The sequence below is a fragment of the Diadema setosum genome, chromosome 5 (assembly GCF_964275005.1).
Source record: "Diadema setosum chromosome 5, eeDiaSeto1, whole genome shotgun sequence".
Lineage (NCBI taxonomy): Eukaryota > Metazoa > Echinodermata > Echinoidea > Diadematoida > Diadematidae > Diadema > Diadema setosum.
Window position 1 is genome coordinate 18345171 of NC_092689.1, and position 18197 is coordinate 18363367.

At 39.7% G+C, this 18197-nt stretch overlaps 3 protein-coding genes across 4 annotated transcripts in view; 1 reads left to right on the forward strand and 2 right to left on the reverse strand.

The window, feature by feature from the left end:
• The window catches only part of LOC140229167 (EF-hand calcium-binding domain-containing protein 6-like), a 28605-nt gene extending 20145 nt beyond the window's left edge, over positions 1-8460 (reverse strand). Inside the window, exons 1-8 of one of the 2 annotated variants that reach the window (XM_072309434.1) lie at positions 8342-8460; positions 5503-5725; positions 4074-4201; positions 3361-3587; positions 2658-2861; positions 1757-1875; positions 1150-1277; positions 462-610 (exon numbers count right to left, since the gene is read on the reverse strand). In XM_072309434.1, the coding sequence (XP_072165535.1) occupies positions 462-610; positions 1150-1277; positions 1757-1875; positions 2658-2861; positions 3361-3587; positions 4074-4201; positions 5503-5662 (1115 nt within the window). In that variant the 5' untranslated portion in view covers positions 5663-5725; positions 8342-8460. Of the gene's footprint in view, positions 1-461; positions 611-1149; positions 1281-1756; positions 1876-2657; positions 2862-3360; positions 3588-4073; positions 4202-5502; positions 5726-8341 lie in introns of both variants that reach the window. The other variant, XM_072309433.1, reaches the window with a different exon arrangement.
• Positions 8461-12445: 3985 nt separating this feature from the next.
• On the reverse strand, positions 12446-12817 carry LOC140229169 (late histone H2B.L3-like). The gene has a single exon (XM_072309435.1). It carries the CDS (start codon positions 12815-12817, stop codon positions 12446-12448), a length of 372 nt encoding a protein of 123 aa, XP_072165536.1.
• Positions 12818-13271: 454 nt separating this feature from the next.
• Positions 13272-13684, forward strand: LOC140229170 (late histone H2A.L3-like). The gene has a single exon (XM_072309436.1). The coding sequence runs from the start codon at positions 13272-13274 to the stop codon at positions 13650-13652; it is 381 nt and encodes a 126-aa protein (XP_072165537.1). The 3' UTR covers positions 13653-13684.
• Positions 13685-18197: the final 4513 nt, after the last annotated feature.

The following is an 18197-nucleotide window of genomic DNA, read 5'->3' on the forward strand; positions in this document are numbered from 1 at the left end:
AAACAGGGACTGGGTCTTAGTCAATATCAACATTGTTGTTGTTGTTTTTTTTTCTCTCTCTCTCACTCTCAGCATGGCTAAATTCTAAATATGATCACAGGAAATTTTACAGGTTGTAATCAATGTCGTGAAATCACAGCCACACTTGTACATTCTAACAGTGGAAGCCTAGGCTACTTCTTCATAATGCCTGAAATGTTAATCACATTTGCATACAAATGTCCTCTGTCAGATAAGGCTTGTTCAACTCAGTGAAGTGTTAATTTGTATCGTGAGTAAAATCAAATGATTTTCTTGCATGTTTCCATGTTGTTTACAAATGTTTAAAGCATATGTGCACCCACACATTAGAATTAGCTGACAACTAGATGAATTTGCATACTTTGCTGGGTACATTGAGTTCATACTCCCTTGTTGCTAGTACATGTATTCGTAATGCATCCTGGGAGAAATGGCTTTACCTGTCCATAAGCTGGGCAAAGAGTTGGTCTGACATGGGTAGAGTGAAGTGGATCAAGACACTCTTCAGGTCATCCAGCATGATGAAGCCATCTTGGCGCTTGTCAAAGGCCATAAAGGCCTTCTTGATATTCACATAGTTGTTCTTCATCTGGTTAAATGATAAACAATAACAGGAAGTCATAATCAGCTCATTCACGAGTCACTCTTTACTTTAAGCATGGGCAGATTATAAGATGAGGGGAATATACACAACACTGAGATTGCGAGGATTACTACACACTGAAAAAAAAAAAACAACAACAACAAAACCAATTTTCAAAAGAAATTTGTGTCAAAGAAACATCACACGTGTGGAAAAATGCAGATCATTGTTCATCAACGATGCATTTTGGGATTGAGTCAGAGTTGTCTTTTAAAAGCATTACAGATTCTAGCACAAAATACAGATGACATAAATCAACATTTTGACCTTTTTATACAACACAGCTCTAGAACAAAACTGTTCTTGTTCTTGAAATAATGAACTTATCTTTCTGCATTCAGCAGCTTTGGTTAAATCTATCTCATAATTGGATGCTGAGGCTGATCTGTTGTTAATTTCAAAGACATAATGCCAAATCCATTTTCAAGCTGGTTTTCTCAGGCTCAAAAAAAAAAATAAAAAAAGAGGAAAAAAGGACCACCTACCCGTGCACGGAATTCTGCCTCTATCTGTTTATAGCTCATGCCCCTGACCAGATCATCACTCCTGTTGACAATGGCCATCTGTTCCATTTGCCTGGCGCGATCCTCCTGGCGTTGGGCCACACTTTGTGCTGCTAATGGAGCCAGTCATTCAAGTACAGAAATATTCATATAAATTTCTGCTCCTAGTACGAGCACATAGATGTTAAAGATTTATAAGACACTGTTGAAATGATGCAAATGACTTTTGATGGAAAGGAAATATGACTTTGCTCTTCAACTTGTTGTCCAAGACATATATTATAGGAGTAAATGAGGACACACATACTGTATATAGCCTGGGATATGCATCATCAATCTTGCCTGATATCTCAAATGATGAATCAGTGAAACAATTTAAATTTGATAAAAGCATTAAAACTAAACTTACTACCAAATCTGAATGCATATGCTACTGATGTGACCAAAGATGTGCAGTTTTGCACTTCACATGTAATACCTGTATCATGTTCTGTGAATAAAAACTAGTCACAATGAACTATCACTGACGAATTCATCTGACTGACTTGAAGAGTGGATCTTCAAGGACAGAGACTATAGGTGTGCTTACCAAATTTGCCATGTTCCGGGAAGGCCTTGCTTTGCTTCTGTACATTGACACCAAGTCTCTGCAGGAACTCATGGTAGTTGACCGTCCCAGTGTGATGGAAATCATAGCGGGACCACAGTCTGAGAGACAAATGATGACCGAACATGGTGAGAGTGTATACCGTAAATGCGGGTGTCATGACAATACCCTTCAGAAAGCATTAATCTTGGAGTCACTGTACAGTATTAATGTTGTCTCCATAATCTATCTTCAGTTCAACATAGTACTTTGATCAGCTTGGACTGCAATGTCGCACAGCAATCTTTTTCAAATACATGACATTTATCATAGATGGATATAAGGGTGAGTTCAAGCGCTCTCTTAAAGCGTCCTGTACCGTATTGTACCTGTGCCAGACAAGCACTCAAATGCTCCTCACGTGTACCTTACCGCAATATACTGAAACCAAAAGTGGACCACTTCCTGATGTGCTCCAAACATGTACCATGACTCTACCAAAAGTTGGCATAAGAAAAATGTGTGTAACATGCACATAAGTCATAATTCAAACAGTTAATTCTCTTGGTTTGGGACACCTGTAAGTAGTGTAAATGTGCCAGGTGCATGACTCTGTTGCTACAAAATGTGTGACCCCCTCTAAAGATAACTCATAGAACAATTTCTCCAAAGAGTGTTCAAATGCTCCAAATCTGGCATAGTATGGTATGGTATGCATTGGAATGGTTTGCTTTTGAATGCTCGAATGTGGCCCATGAGAAGCACATTATATGATTCAAGAACAGAAATATATGTCCCTTCCCCTGAAATGTACAGGCAGTGCACAATCTCTCATCACATTTCATAGACAGAGTCATCATTCTAAGTAGGATCATGCATCAGACTTGAGACCTACAATACTCACCGATCATACTGCTCATCGGTCATTCTGAAGCAGTAGTTCTCAATCACCTTTCTCATTTCATGCTTCTGGACATTGCCATCCCGGTTGTAGTCAAACAGGCGGAGTGCCTTGATGAAATTCTTTAAGTTCATGGCCACTTTGTCCCGAAGTTGTCTCTCAAGGACGTCGATGCCCATGTCTTGTGGAGACTTGGTGTAGCTGTATCTATCATGAGCATAAAACATCCAAGAAAAGAAAGTGAGTGGAAGACATAGCTAATTGCCAAGCAAGAAGATACAACACCTTTCTTGCATACCACATTAACCTACACTTTACATGAGTCTCAAGGCCAAGACAAATTGCTACAAATGTTGTAAGTGTCAGGGAGCTAGAATTGAAAGAAAAGGTATCTTTAGTCAATGGTCATGATGTCATGGTGAAATTCTGAATTTATCCTGGCATCCTGGTGTAACTGGCAGAAACCTGAATCACCCAAGAATATTTTAGTAGAAATTTTGGCAAATTTTGAATGTTTATTTGCATGGCCATACGGGTAGTTTGGGTCTTTACTAGACATGACATGCCATTTTGTGATAGGAAATGCAACATTCAGATTGACAATTTTCTACATGGATATCAACATGGAAACGTAATCAAAGAAGATATCATTTCCTGGTTGACAGTTGTAATTGGCAATGGAGATAGAAACATATCCCAAACTTACTTGTGTCCAGAGCCCATTTTCCAAGACTCGCGAGACATTCCACCGCTGTTTGCGAACCGGTCAAGAAATAGGCAGTAGTTGACTGTCCCATTAGTATTTGTTGGGACTTTGGCCATGATGGAGTTGAATTGCTCAGTGGTCATTGGGAGACAGAAGGTGTCCAGAACCCGGCGCAGTTCACCCTTGGTGATGGAAAGGCTCTGGTCAATGTCATAATTCTGACATGCCTGCAGGAAGAAGAGTGAGAATGTGCCTAATTTTGTGATGTGTGTGATATGCTAGACAAATGAGTACTTACCAGTAATGCACTTACTTATAAAGGGGCTCAATCTGTGACTCAATCACAATACTTGCTGCTGGCTCATATCTTGTTTGTTAAGTACTCTTTGTCATCATGTAGGTCTATCAATCATGTGTTTGACATTCATGGATTGAGTTTACTGGAACAATTATTTTATGCCACAAATTTCACGGGGGGGGGGGGGGAAGGTAAATTTGACCGATGATTCTGCAAAAGGCATTGCTTGGACAATGTGCCTGTGATGTTATAATGAAACAAAAAATGAGAACAACTATTGAGAGAATATGTACCAATGGAACATTGACCACTATCAGAATATCAGTGAGACTGTATACACTCAGAGAGCACCAAGCATGCTGCAAAATAAAAAACCAACAATGCCTTTGATGAGAACATCATTAAGAATTTGTACCTGCTTGAGATCTGAATAGAGTTTCCGGATCCTTTCTCTGAGAATTTGTTCAACTTCTATGGTACTGAGCTTGGCATCCAAGGAGGCTGTTGGGAGGGGTGGGCTGGCACTTGGACTGGCTGCAAGGGCTGAACATCGCAAGAAGAGAGAATATATGAAATGAGACAGAAATGTGACTGATGATACCTGTTTACAAACACATATACTGCAGGTATAATTTCATGCAACAGACTGAATTATAATTTTGGTACAAACTGTGTAATACGACTTTCATTACCACACAATACAATTACTGTAGGTTACACTTATTAACAATTCTAACTAAATATATATATGTGACCGTGCATCACAAAACGAACAAAAAGTCGCATGCACTGATTTTGTGTGAGGACTGAAAATAGGTGAAATTGGTTAACCTAGCCAATCTTGACTTTTTCATATTTTCTGAAAGAGCAAGTCTTCTTCTACTATATACTAAAATTTGGGACCATAAAACATACAGGAAAGTGTGTTTTTAGCAGTTTATCTCAAACACTTTTTTTTTTTTTTTTTTTTAGAATAGTGTGATTAGGTGTGTCTTTAGAGTCCCCTTATCATTTCTTAAAAACCCAGTACACACTCTTCACTTTCAACTTCAATAACATTAGAAAGGATGATGCTACTGCTTTGAAAGTTGGTATTACTCATGGACAGAATGTGTTAATGAAGCATGTTCAATTTCAGCTTAATCTGATAATCTCTTCATTGTTGTTACTCTGGTGGTTTACATCCTGATTTTTGTCCCATTCATCGCACAGTCAGCACGGCTTGGTAAAGATTAAGTGCCTGAATAGACCATGTGCTTTAGAGCCTCTTTTCTCAGTTCACACTTTTCCTGAGTGTGTGCTTTCTTTCCAATATTTAGATAGGTTAGGAGTGTCCATTTAATTTGAGCTATACATCACTTTAAAGTTTAAAGTCTGCTCTTTCAGAGTATGCTCTTAACTAAAAATTCATGTCTGGTGTCTTTTTGTTGGTTTGTGATGCAGGGTCACATATATATATTTCTTTTCACCACAGAGTTTCTGCATATTTCTTATCATCACATAATTTCTCCACATTTTTTTTTGAAAACAAACTATGTAACACAAAATTAAATACAAAATGATTTCCATATACCCTGATGAAAATGTTAAATAAACTCATACACCAAACATACACCAGCACATATCTGTGGCATTCTGTACTAATTCTTGTTTCACCATAAACTTTTGATTACCGTAAAAGAAAGAAGGCAGATATAATCAGGCAAGAAAACCACCGTTTGATAAAGGTAATCAAACTACTGAAGAGACGATCCTTCCTAAGTGGAAAACACACAGATTAGAGAAAAGTGTCCTGTCTCCTGAATACAAAAGGATGAAAATCATGTATCAAAAATATAACGAACCTCTAGCTGAAGGTGTCATTCCCATGTCAAATGACCTGCGTGAGAGCCTGCTTGCCGATCTGACAGTCTGGGCAGTTTTCAGTATCTGCCGAGGTGTGAACATTATTCCTGTCCCTGGTCTGAGAGCCAGGTCTCCTGGTTGGGCAACCTGACTAGCCATGCCGGTGGTTATTACTGCTGTCTGTTCCTTTTACTTTTAAAACTTGGTTTCCTTTAAGATTACCTGAAAACAAGACAAATAAAAAGAAGAAATGCATCATATATGGTCAAAGTTTTTCTCCAGTGCAATAAATTCTTATACAATACACATGTACAAGTACATGTAACTTTGTTTCCTCTGTTCATAAAATGTTGGGCATTGTACATCAAACGGCATTGTGCTTGCTCTAGCACTGTAATAACATGATCCATAACCCACTATCCACTTCCCTTTACACCCAGATCAGCATCTAAATTTTATGTGTTTCAATACCTGATTTCCCTACATCATCCTTGCTTTACACTTGAAAGATGTGTAGGTCACATGTGTATGAATATGTGAATAGGTCTCGGTAATAACACAGACCTAAATGTCCTGATTCTAGGAACTATGAAGGATAGGTTAAAAAAAAAAAAGAAGGTACAAAACTTCATGTCCAATGCTGGAAGACTGTGCCTCAGTGTAGGACCCATGCAGGCAGTGCAATGTAGAGCAACCAGATGTGTCTGCAATGATTCAAGAAGAACCAGTGGCATCTCCTCCATGTTGAGTGAACTTGGATGGAAACACCTTGAAGGTCAGCAGCCCATATCTTTAATTTTGGACTTCCTTATTTTATATGCTACAATAAACATGTAGGTGACATACAAGATGATATTTTAACTTTCATTCGTGTTGAGTGAACTTGGATAGAAACATCTCAAGGTCAGCAGCCCATATCTTTAATTTTGGACTTCCTTATTTTATATGCTACAATAAACATGTAGGTGACATACAAGATGATATTTTAACTTTCATTCGTGGGCTGACCTTTAACCCATTGCTAGACACTATTAAAGACATAGTGCTGGCCAGCATGGCGCCTGCCACCTCACCCTGATATTCATAAATGTCCCACCAGCAATGCAGTTTGCTTGCAGTAGCCGGAAGAAGAAAGAGAAATAGGCAAAAAACCAGCACTAAGGTTATTCTACATATGGTAAAATACATTTGGATTACAATTACATGTATTTGTGTTTTTATGGAGGAAAAAGGTGAATTAGGAATGTCTTTTGAGAGCAATGAAAATCCATCGCCCCAGCTGATCTCCGATTGCGGCGCGCGTTACATGCTAGACCGTTCTACATGTAGGGTTGGGGGTACCACGTATCGTCACCCTAAGGATCTGTAGCTTGTTTATTCTAAAAATATAATACAAATCCGCCTAATTCTTACCTCAAATATGCCATAAATACTGCAGTTTTGAATGTCGTGACCGTCTCGTTGATTATGAATCTCCGTTTCAAAATAGCGCAATTTTAGTGCGTGCGTTCCGTTTTCTTCGCGCAGCTAAAAAGGGAACCTTGCGATCGGCACCCCCTCTCCTCCATAGGTATACACGTGAATTTCACAGCATAGGTAATACACGTGAATTTCACAGGCCATAGGTAATACATGTGAATTTCACAGCCATGCGTCGTTACTGGTCGGATGTGTAATTTTTAGCTTGGTTTGTTTGAGTTTGATTTTCGTTTCTTCGTTTTTATTGTTTTTATAGCTAATGACACTTAATCCCGCGCGTACTTTTTCGTTCTATACGCAAACAGCCATGATACGCAGGGTGTCGATGGGAAGGTGCCCTGTCGATAGGTGGTGCCCCAACCATATGTGAATGTCTGGTGACTTTAGGTAGTGGCGACTTAATGGTAATCGGCGTTACATGTAAAGTTAGTTAGTGGTCAAAATTTGTACAGTCTTATGGTCGAATTATGGGCAGCTTGCTTTATACCCACTAGCGTTAGCAAAGCCTTTACTCCCCCTTCCCTAGAAATAAACTCGAGTAAGGTAGGGCCCAATGTTAGGCCTAAAAAACAAAACAAAATAAAACAAAACAAAACAAAACACACACACACAGATAAAAAACAAAAACAAAACAAAGCAAAGATCTCACTAACATTAGATCTACAATAGGTCGCTAAGTCTAGTGTATTCCTTAGATGCACATTCTTAATCCAAGAATAAGTTGTAAGTTAGACTAACGTTAGTCTTTCTAGTAAATTACTCTAACAGTTTGTTAGGGCTCTACTAGATCTAGACCTAGTCTAGTCTATTCTACTTCTAGTAGACAGTAGAAGCATGAAATGAATTGACACGTCTCATCAAGACTCATGCAATGCAATAAAGTTTACAAATTTACAATGCCATGGCATTGCATTTCACGGTAATTTCTAGTTCTAACGTTATAGGTTAGAATAGAGGTCTAGAACTATCTAATATTACACGTTAAGAACTAAACTCTGATGAATGAGGATGCCGGATGGTATGTAGGACCTAGGACCTAGGATTTTTAAAGATGTCTCCCTTTTTCTTGATAGTCAAGGAGGTTTATCAGACAAAGCAATAGTCAAGGTTACTATAATACAAGTGTAGCAACAATTTTTGCATGCACACCTAGACTAGCACCTACAACAATGTAACGTTAGCTCCTTTGCTTTGCCGGTACCGGTGTGGTCACAGCGTATTCTACACACCGCATAAAGATATATGAATGGGACTACATCATAGCTAGGTGTAGACACAGATTTCATCGTACATTATTATATTTCAAAGCATAATTGCATTGAAGCATTTATTATTGCTGGAAACGTTTGATGTACTTACCTGCATGTACTTATTCTGTTTGAGAGCTACGGATGAAATTAATTCTGGCGTTAATCCATGGCTGTATCATGATATTATCGTGCGGAAAATACGCTATTTGTTTCTACAGCAAAGTTGTCCCACCTCACTACATCGCTCGTATTATCTCCCAGCTCGCTTAGCATGTGTGTGTATGCGGCTAGCCTATTGTGTATCGTTGCTAGGTTGTCGGATGAGCGAGAGATATCGATAGTGAGGTAGCTATACACACACGGTTTACAGCATCTCACTTGAGCCACGATACAGGACACACACACATAAGAAGAAGATCGATTTGTCGTTGCCATCGGCATAGTCTATCCCTTACATACATTATTCCCTCAAGCTGCGGATAATGCATCATATTCTGTAGTCTATCCTGTAAGCTATGTGAAACGATGTAAATATCTTTGTGTACATCTTATTAGATTGGTGTTCTAAGTTTATTTTGTGCGTTGAGAAAGCAGTATAATGGAAAACAAATGTTTTATCTCAAAACCTGCTGTCAATATGTTTAGAATATGTCTGATTAATAGACTATTACAGTCCCAAAGCGTGATTGCGTGACACCGTCCTCCTTTTTCACAGGCTTTGAAGAGGAGAAGCTTATTTAAATGCTTTCTCTTCTGACCTTGTTTTCTTGTTAGACTAAGACGAAAACAACTATGAGGGATTGATTTAATTCCTTAAGACTTGTTTCCTTTCATTCATAATCTCTATGACGGTAACAGAAGAATTCTTTGATAGTTATTTTCTTTCTCTCTCGTGTCAAAGAGAAGCGTAATGATAATGCCCTATGATGGAAACAAAATGAGGACAGCATCGTGATTTTCTATATTTTTATTTTAAAGTTTACTTAATGTAATACATGCATTTCGACTTGAAAATTGTCCAGAAAATTAGCAGATATGACCTGATTTCAGTCATAACTGTCAGCTAATCTGAAATCTGCTACTCTCCTTGATAAAGCTGTCACCCTAGTGATCACACCATTTTTTTTTTCTTTATTTGGGTGAGTTTTATACTTAGGGGGCCTGTATAAAAATGTTTTAAGCCATAATAATCGTGTAGGGCTTTGTAAGAGGTATTTGTTTTGTCGTCGATATCCGATGTGTTGTTGTCACTCACGCTTCCCTTCCCGTTTCTACAATGTAGTGACATGTTTTTCTGTACCGTATGAATAATGGCTTTGAGAGGAATATATTTTGCAAGCTCTGCTGTTTAGCTTCCGCTCCATTTTCACTTCCACATATAAAAGTTAGTAAATACACAGTATCATGCATCTTGGTTTTACAATTTATTGTATGGTCATATTAGATTTCGATGTAATGATAAATGAAGAATATGTATATTTCTTTTTTGTTTTGTTTTGCATGATTTATATTATGTTTACTTATATTCTTTGTTAAAAATAAAAATGACTTTATAATTTGAATTTATATGGATTGATATTGCACAGCCCAGTGGAACGTTTTTAGTGTGTGTGTTTGTGTGTGTGTGTGTGTGTGGGGGGGGAGGGGTTTAGGGTCGATGGTCGATAGTACCCCCAACAGCCAAGCAGAAAGTGGCCATTTACACGGATGAATTATGACTTGATTTGGTTGGAAAGAACGCAGATTCACGTGCACATTCCGAAATGCACCCAGTCCATATTACATGAGTATCTATGTAACTTTGATTCTTTATTAATCAATCTTTAATAATCTTTTAATAATTATGAAGTTTTCATGTAGTCAGTTAGAGATTAAGGTCAGCCATTAGGCACTGCTTTTTCTGCGAATTATCAGATTGTAACTATAAACCAGCTTCTGTTGGGTTTGGGTGCTGTCTTATGTTGATCAGGTAGGCCTGTTGTATAGTCTATTTTCATTATTATTCTGACGATACTATTTATACCATTGCGAGCAGTAATTTCGAAAATGTCCGAGATATCACATTTGATGCCAATGTTTATAGGTTATGTTAATTGTATCACATAACATTCTACCATGTGAAAATTTTGCAACAACGCTTAGCCTATAAGGAGATATTACTATTTTCTAAATTAACCATATATGTAGACGGTTTAATGTGGAAACTTTTCTACTGTAACTGTTGTGCAAATTTTGTATATCTAAAAATAATTATACAATTTTTGCATTGGTTGTTTCTATCCCTACCTCACATTTTAGAACTATTAATTTTGTTTCATCTGCAAATGGTAAATCATGTATTTAACCATGAACTGGGGTTTCAAGTTCCATAACACAGCAATTCAACAGGCTCATTGCATTACCCAGTTACTGCCGACATGAGTGTAACTGTCACAGTGTTACAAAATTATAAGTCTCCTAAAACATAACAGTTGTATCGGGACTCAATGTATCATCGATGAACGCGCAAAGGTCACGTCTCTGTCAGAACACAGATGGCGCTATTTACCTCACTCGCACTCAAACTCGCGTTCTCGCATTAATTTTTCAACACGCGTCCTATATTGGGGCATGAACCTGATTTTTAACCTTTTTAAAAAAGTGAGAAACATTAGGATGATTTCTATGGAATATGAGAAAGGGTCGATGAGTTTTATGAAAGGCATCTCAGTAAACAAATTCATATCATTATCAAGATTATGAACTTTGCACGCATGTTTATGTTCAGCTCATCCCAGCTGAAATCAAGGTTTTATCACCACTCGCTGAAATCTTACACATAATTTTGTGAAACTCAAAACATGCACACTGTAGTTTGCACTCTATTGCCAAGGAGGTAAAGCTTGCCTTTTAGTTTGATTACTGTATATTGTGGTGTCAGCTTCTTCACATGCAGATCAGTTTGTTATTAACTTCGCCTTTTTTCTTTATCGAGGACAATGCAAGAGAGGGTTCCTTTTTTTTGGGGGGGGGGGGAGGGGGGGAGGGGGGGGGTGGGGGTTGTAATTTCAAGGAATTCCTTGCCAGTCACTTCAGCGTCCAAATATTTACCCATTTCTTGTTTTCCGGCTGTCTGTATTTTACCAAGCAGTTAGTTTGATACCTTCTTTAAAAGCCTATTGTGAGTGATGAGAACGGATGAATAATGCAGGGTGCCTATTACTGCACTTTGTAGTATTCTATACATAGTGAACATTGCCAGTGTCTTCGTTGTATAATGCACGATGCAAGTACAGAAATTTTAGCAACCAACTGCGACCAAGGATATGATTTATGTACACGCACATCATAGTCATACATGTACATGTTACATGTATCTCATACGTCTCTACGTACAATGCTAGCAGTAATTATTATTGTATAGATGCCAAAGATAGTACATACAATGTAAGTACATGTACGTAAAACATATTCTTCTTGTGTACTTTGGTTTAGCACTACATATTATGTGTACTTTTGTCTTTGTCTTTGATTAAAAAAAGAAAAAACAGTTTTGTATGTGTTCCTTTTCGATTCGACTATAAAAAGGAGAGGCTGACTTCATAATTATGAAATATGATGATGAACAAAGGAAGAAAGAGATGGAGAGATATTATGCGTGAAGAGAGTACACTACGTACAGTGCAATTTACAATGAATAGTTGTGGTTGTTGGTGTGTGTTTTGTTTGTGCGTAGGCCTATGTAGTGATCCTTCAAACATGTATATACAGTGTACAACGTATTTTAATCTTTTAGTAATAATGATATAAGGTACTTATTCATGTACAATTCGTATCTTTTTAAACGGGAACTTAACTCTTTGGACTTTTCAGCCGTCTGTATTGATGGCAATAAACGATCAATTCATTCAATTCACGATTCTTTTGTTCTTCACTAAAGCCAAGGAAACCGTCGAAGATGTGAGATGATTACCAGTAGTTACTACACTGTAAAAATGTAAACTCTTTCACATCGGAGATAGGCAAACGTTTTCTTGAACAATGTGCTGATATGATAGACCTACTTCGAATTCGACTAACCCACAGAAATATGATACCAAGTATAAAAAGTACAAAATATAAAAAACAGACACAAGACAAGAGTAATCTTTGCTTCTTTCTTGGATATTTGGTGGTCCTAAGAAGGACCGTTTCATGGATGTCAAGAAGTGCACATCCGTAACTCCAACACCATTTACTTGGAGGTGGTGTACTTGGTGACGGCCTTGGTGCCCTCGGACACGGCGTGCTTGGCCAGCTCACCGGGGAGGAGGAGACGGACAGCGGTCTGGACCTCACGGCTGGTGATGGTCGACTTCTTGTTATAGTGGGCAAGGCGGGAGGCCTCGGCAGCGATGCGCTCGAAGACGTCGTTGACGAAGCTGTTCATGATGGACATGGCACGGCTGGAGATACCAGTGTCGGGGTGGACCTGCTTCAGCACTTTGTAGATGTAGATGCCGTAGCTTTCCTTTCGCCTCCTGCGCCTCTTCTTGTCTCCGCTAGGCCTGGGAGCCTTGGCCTTCTTGGAGCCCTTCTTTCCGGCAGCTTGTGCTTTAGGTGGCATGATGTCGACAGTAGGTTTCGATAGGACGAATGTGACGACACTTTGGTTTCACTCCTATTTATATGGCGAGGGCCTCCCCAGCGCGGCTGCAAGTGCATCGTATATGGTAATGAGGTGTTCAGCGACACGCACGTAGACCAATCATACTGAAGCATTCGTAACAGCAGCCGCTGTATGTCTCACCCACTTCATATGCGAAGTGAGTGCACGCACCGTCGAGCGACGCTCATTTGCATAGTATGTACACTGTTATACCGACGGACCTTGCTCCTAGCGTAAAATGCAAATTAAGAGCGATCGCCAGCAGCGACGTTGCTGATTGGTGCCCTGTGAATCCGCACTGGTGCAGTGGATCCTCTACGGGAGTATATATAGCTTGATCGCTGTTGTCGGAACAGTGCATACACTTGCTTATATATTCTTTCGTACTCCGTACATTCAAAAGCAACTCATCATGTCTGGTCGTGGTAAAGGTGCAGGAAAGGCCCGTGCTAAGGCCAAGAGCCGATCCGCCCGAGCAGGTCTTCAGTTCCCCGTCGGTCGTGTTCATCGATTCCTCCGCAAGGGAAACTACGCTGAGCGAGTTGGTGCAGGTGCTCCAGTCTACCTGGCCGCCGTCTTGGAGTACCTCGCCGCTGAAATCCTCGAGTTGGCTGGCAACGCTGCCCGTGACAACAAGAAGACGAGGATCATCCCCCGTCATCTTCAGCTCGCCGTCCGCAACGACGAGGAGTTGAACAAGCTCCTCAGCGGAGTGACCATCGCCCAGGGTGGTGTGCTGCCAAACATCCAGGCCGTGCTCCTCCCCAAGAAGACCGCCAAGGCTGCCAAGTAAACTTATGGGCGTCATTCAGCTTGAAACAGCTGCTTCAAACGGCTCTTATCAGAGCCACCAAATACCCAAGAAAGAATCTGAAGAGTTCACTCAATTGAGTTGTCTGGTTAATAAGAACCCGTATTATGCTTTTGAATTTAAGTCGAGTTATATGTTGTATACCCTCTGTAGTGGGATTTGGTTTGGGGGGATGGTTGTCTTATCTACTGTACCTCACGACCTTAACCAGACCCGGACTGTGACTTTAACATGACTAGGGGGTCACCTGACTGACACATCCAGCTCTATATCAGGTGACAATTGACCCCCACGACCTTGACTCGACGCTGATGGACTCACGGTTTGGGAAAGGAAAGAATTACAAGGCATACACCTGTATAAATCCACCTGAATCAAGCCCATCTTCAGCCTGGCGTAGTTGGTAAGTGTATATTCTGTGAAGTGGACACTAACTCCCACTTTACCTCTAACCTGTTAGGGCTATCCTGCCGATTATAACCACCCCCTTCTTTTATGTGGGGGAACTGTGCTCCTGTGAGGGGCCCTTTTTTGCCATTTTATGATATAGACTACTTAATTCGGAAGGGAAAAAAGACTAAATATTCGGCCTTGCATCATATCCACATTTTCACTAAACCGAGACTAAAATTGAAAGTTATAATACTGAATACTCCACAGTATAATCAGTCAATCGTCGAGTTGCAAGTCTTAATACAGTCGAAAAATCGCCTATTTGTTAAATTATACATGTACACTGTACGTGTATTTAAAATGAAGCTAGGAAACCTATCCCTCGATAGAAAAGAACAGAATACAAACAAGCATACATGCCCCTCCCCCCCACACACATATACATATAGATCTACCTAAAGAATTAAAAATATTTCATAAATTCAAAACTGCGCTTTCATGTAGTTCAAAGTAGTTGAAATGAAATCATATCTGAAATTTAATATTGAGTCGCATTTACTCATTCGATTCAATTATATTTGAAACAACTTGCTAATTATTATTTCACAGTGACCGCGGGGGGGGGGGGGGCTGCTGTGCCCATTTTATTATCTTTTTTTTTATGAAAAAAAAAATCGACCCTTATAAAAAGGAGACAATACAAAGTAATAACAAAACCCATGGCTTACAGAGTTTCAGAGTGTTCCGCGGGGGGGGGGGGGGGTACCACTGACCCCATTGGTCAATCACACGCATTACCCTTGACCTTTGACTCAGACCCCACCCGTAACCTCCGCGACCCCTCAATCTTCATTTTGATGAAATGAATAAAGTAATGTACATGTACTTATGTGAAAAAAAAAAAAAAATATCCAGCGTGGTGAGTCATGCCACGAAGGAACAGGTTTAGTCTGATGTTCAGTATCAATAAATAATGCTACCAAGGGCGTGTCACAATAAGCCCCAAAATAATGGTCTAAGTGTCTGGTCAAATCGACCATCACTTCCTAATGACAAGCGAGTCACTTCAAATGCCGTTTGTGCGATAGGTGACATTTTGTAGTTTTGATCACATAAACCTGATTAACATTCGCTGAAAAAAAAAGAAAAACCTACGACGTCGGATACGTCTCGAAAATTAGACTATTTGTCGTAATGACGGTTGTTTTGTCTGCGAATGTGCAAGCGGCGGACCGCGCCAGACGATGAACATGAGCTTTGTCCTCGTAGATCGCAGATGCAGACCTAGTTTGTCTGTTATTTACTAACCAATTAAATTATTTTTTCCCCAACAGACTATAACCACTAACCATCTAACCTGCCTCATTTATTTACAACTTATCGTCATTATGAATCTGATCTGATTTCAGGGTTTGAAAATAGCATATTTTAGAATGTTTATTTTATAATAGAATATTTTTGTCGTTTTTGTAGGAACACTCGTTCCTGAATAGGAGACTATAAAATGATGGTATTTTCGAACCGTTGAGAAAGAGGCGGGAAATACCTCGCGGCGTTGAGTGCAATAGTGCCTCAAGTAAAAAGCACATTTCAAGAAGAGCAAATCTCAAAACAGGAAAGAACAAACGAGGGAGAAAGGGGGAAACTATCGATTTTGTGAGTCGCTTTTGCGTATTAAATGCGTATTAAATGGACAATATAAATGGGAAATTGTCGTAGCAGCAAAAATAGAATACAGTCTGAGTGCACAAAAAAAACAACAACAACCCCGAAGTACAGACGTTTTTAAACATTAACCGTCTTTCATTATACGCGTGATTCGAGTTGAAGGCACACGTCATTTTTGTTGTGTGACTTCCCAGGACTGTTGTTGATATTCATTTTAAAAATCATCAGATAGATAAGTCTCACATGTGACCCTGATCATGATCACACTACAGACAAACAGAAAAGGTCATGTGTTTCCTATTGGAGGTACAGGGCACATTATCCTTTTATATCACGCCTTTCAAATAGAAAATTAATATTCTTGATCACGACGTCGTGTGTGATTTTGCTCGTGAGGTTCATTTTTTTTTTTTTTGTGCTTTAGACAGGGGCCGTGGGGGCCGTGGGGCCGTGGGGGCTCGGGCCCCACACTTTTTGTGCACCATACAAAGGAATACATAAGGTGTCATCACTTTGGGCCCCCACACTTTTTTCAACCCGGAAGTACGTAAGAGGCTCTACAATGGGAGGGGAGAGAATGAGCTGAGGACCTTTTTTTGTTTTTGTTTTGCTTGTCAGCTGAAGAAACCCGGAAGTGGACGGGTAGAGATGAGCTGAGGACCTTTTTTTTTTTTTTTTTTGCTTGCTAGCTGAAGAAACCCGGAAGTGGACGGGGAGAGAGACCATGGATTTTTTATCTTTTTTTTTTTGCTTGTTAGCTCATGAAACCCGGAAGTGGGCCCCACACTTTTGAAAACAGTGCGCCGGCCCTGTGTTAGAGATCGTTGTTTGATTTCCTCCCTCCCTCCGATTTCTCCAAGATTACGGAAGGAGCAAATTTCATTCGAATCCTAATGGTAATTCAAAACCAATGTAAGGGTCAATTTAAAACTGCAGAGTATGCTAATGACCAGAATTTTGGGAGTCAGAAAAGCTTTATAAGGGGTCATCCCACCGCTTGACAATGAAAAAAAAAAGGTCCATGAATTGAGTCATACAGCCCACGACTCTCCAAGCGGTTTTTTTTTTTTTGTTTTTTTTTTGTTTTTGCTTTAGAGATCGTTGATACTTTGTTTGATTCCCCCTCCCCCCCCCCGATTTTCTCAAAGATTACGGAAGGAGCAAATTTCATTCGAATCATACATAATGATAATTCAAAACCAGTATAAGGGTAAATTCAATACTGCAGAGTATTCTAATGACCAGAATTTTGGGAGTCAGAAAAGTTTTATAAGGGGTCATCCCACAGCTCGACATTGAAAAAAACAAACGGTCCATTAGTTGAGTCATACAGCTCACGAGTCATACAACTCACCGTGCTCACGAGTCATACAGCTCACGAGTCATACAGCTCACCGTGCTCACGAGTCATACAGCTCACGAGTCATACAGCTCACGAGTCATACAGCTCACGAGTCATACAGCTCACGAGTCATACAGCTCACGAGTCATACAGCTCACGAGTCATACAGCCGAACATTATGCACTCCCCTACCCCTCCCCCTCTCCTCCTTAGATAGAAGAATTGGCGGAAAGTTTGGGTGTTCAGAATTTTCCGATTTTTTTCTCCGATTTTTATTTCGATTCTTTTTCCCGATATTCCTCTTTGAACAGGTACCCAAAAAAAGTTGGGGGGCTGCAGCCCTCAGCCCCTACCCCCAGTCCCGCGGTTCCTATCACCAGTGTCTGTCTTTGGGAACTATAAATGGGGACATCGGCTTGATCGTGCTTGATATCAGATGTCCAAACCCTACTATAATATATAATCTCTTTCTTGTCTGTATTCACTTGTACCAGGGAAGTGATACCAATCAGCTCTGCGCACTTCCCTTTTTTGAGTTCTCGAAATGACAATGCAACAGACACCTCTAAAGTTGAGTGGCGCCCTCTCCGATCAAGCACGGTGAAGCACTCCTTGCGCAAGCTGGCAGGACACAGTTGAGCTGAAGTCGGTTTTATGAAAGTCTGTCGCTCATGACAAACTTACGAGAGACTTCATGAAATGGATCTTACTTCTCTTTGAAAGTCTCTCAGAGCTAATATGAGCGACATTAGCCATTCTGAGATTTATGTAAAAACTTTTATGTGATGAGTACTGATGACTTCATGACGCGGAGCCCTGAGGTCCGTTTCATGAAGTCATCATTAGTCTCTAAATATAAATCTCAGAACGTGCAGATTGGCCAAAGTCGCTCATATTTGTGGCTATTTACACTGCAAAAAGTCCGGTGTTAAATATGAAACACCGAGCTGGTGTTAAATTTCCGGTGCTCATTCATGGTGTTAGATTAACACCTCCGGATGTCATTTCAAAATTTGAAATATTATTGTTTTTTGAATAGTTTTTTAGTTACTGCACTTCTTGTTAATTTTGAACTTCAACAAGACGATAAAGAATTTTCCGAAAAAGTACTTGATTTTTGAAAA

What these genes read in the sequence shown, in the direction of transcription:
- LOC140229169 (XM_072309435.1), bottom strand. Translation starts at nt 12,817, where the DNA reads ATGCCACCTAAAGCACAAGCTGCCGGAAAGAAGGGCTCCAAGAAGGCC.
- LOC140229170 (XM_072309436.1), top strand. Translation starts at nt 13,272, where the DNA reads ATGTCTGGTCGTGGTAAAGGTGCAGGAAAGGCCCGTGCTAAGGCCAAG.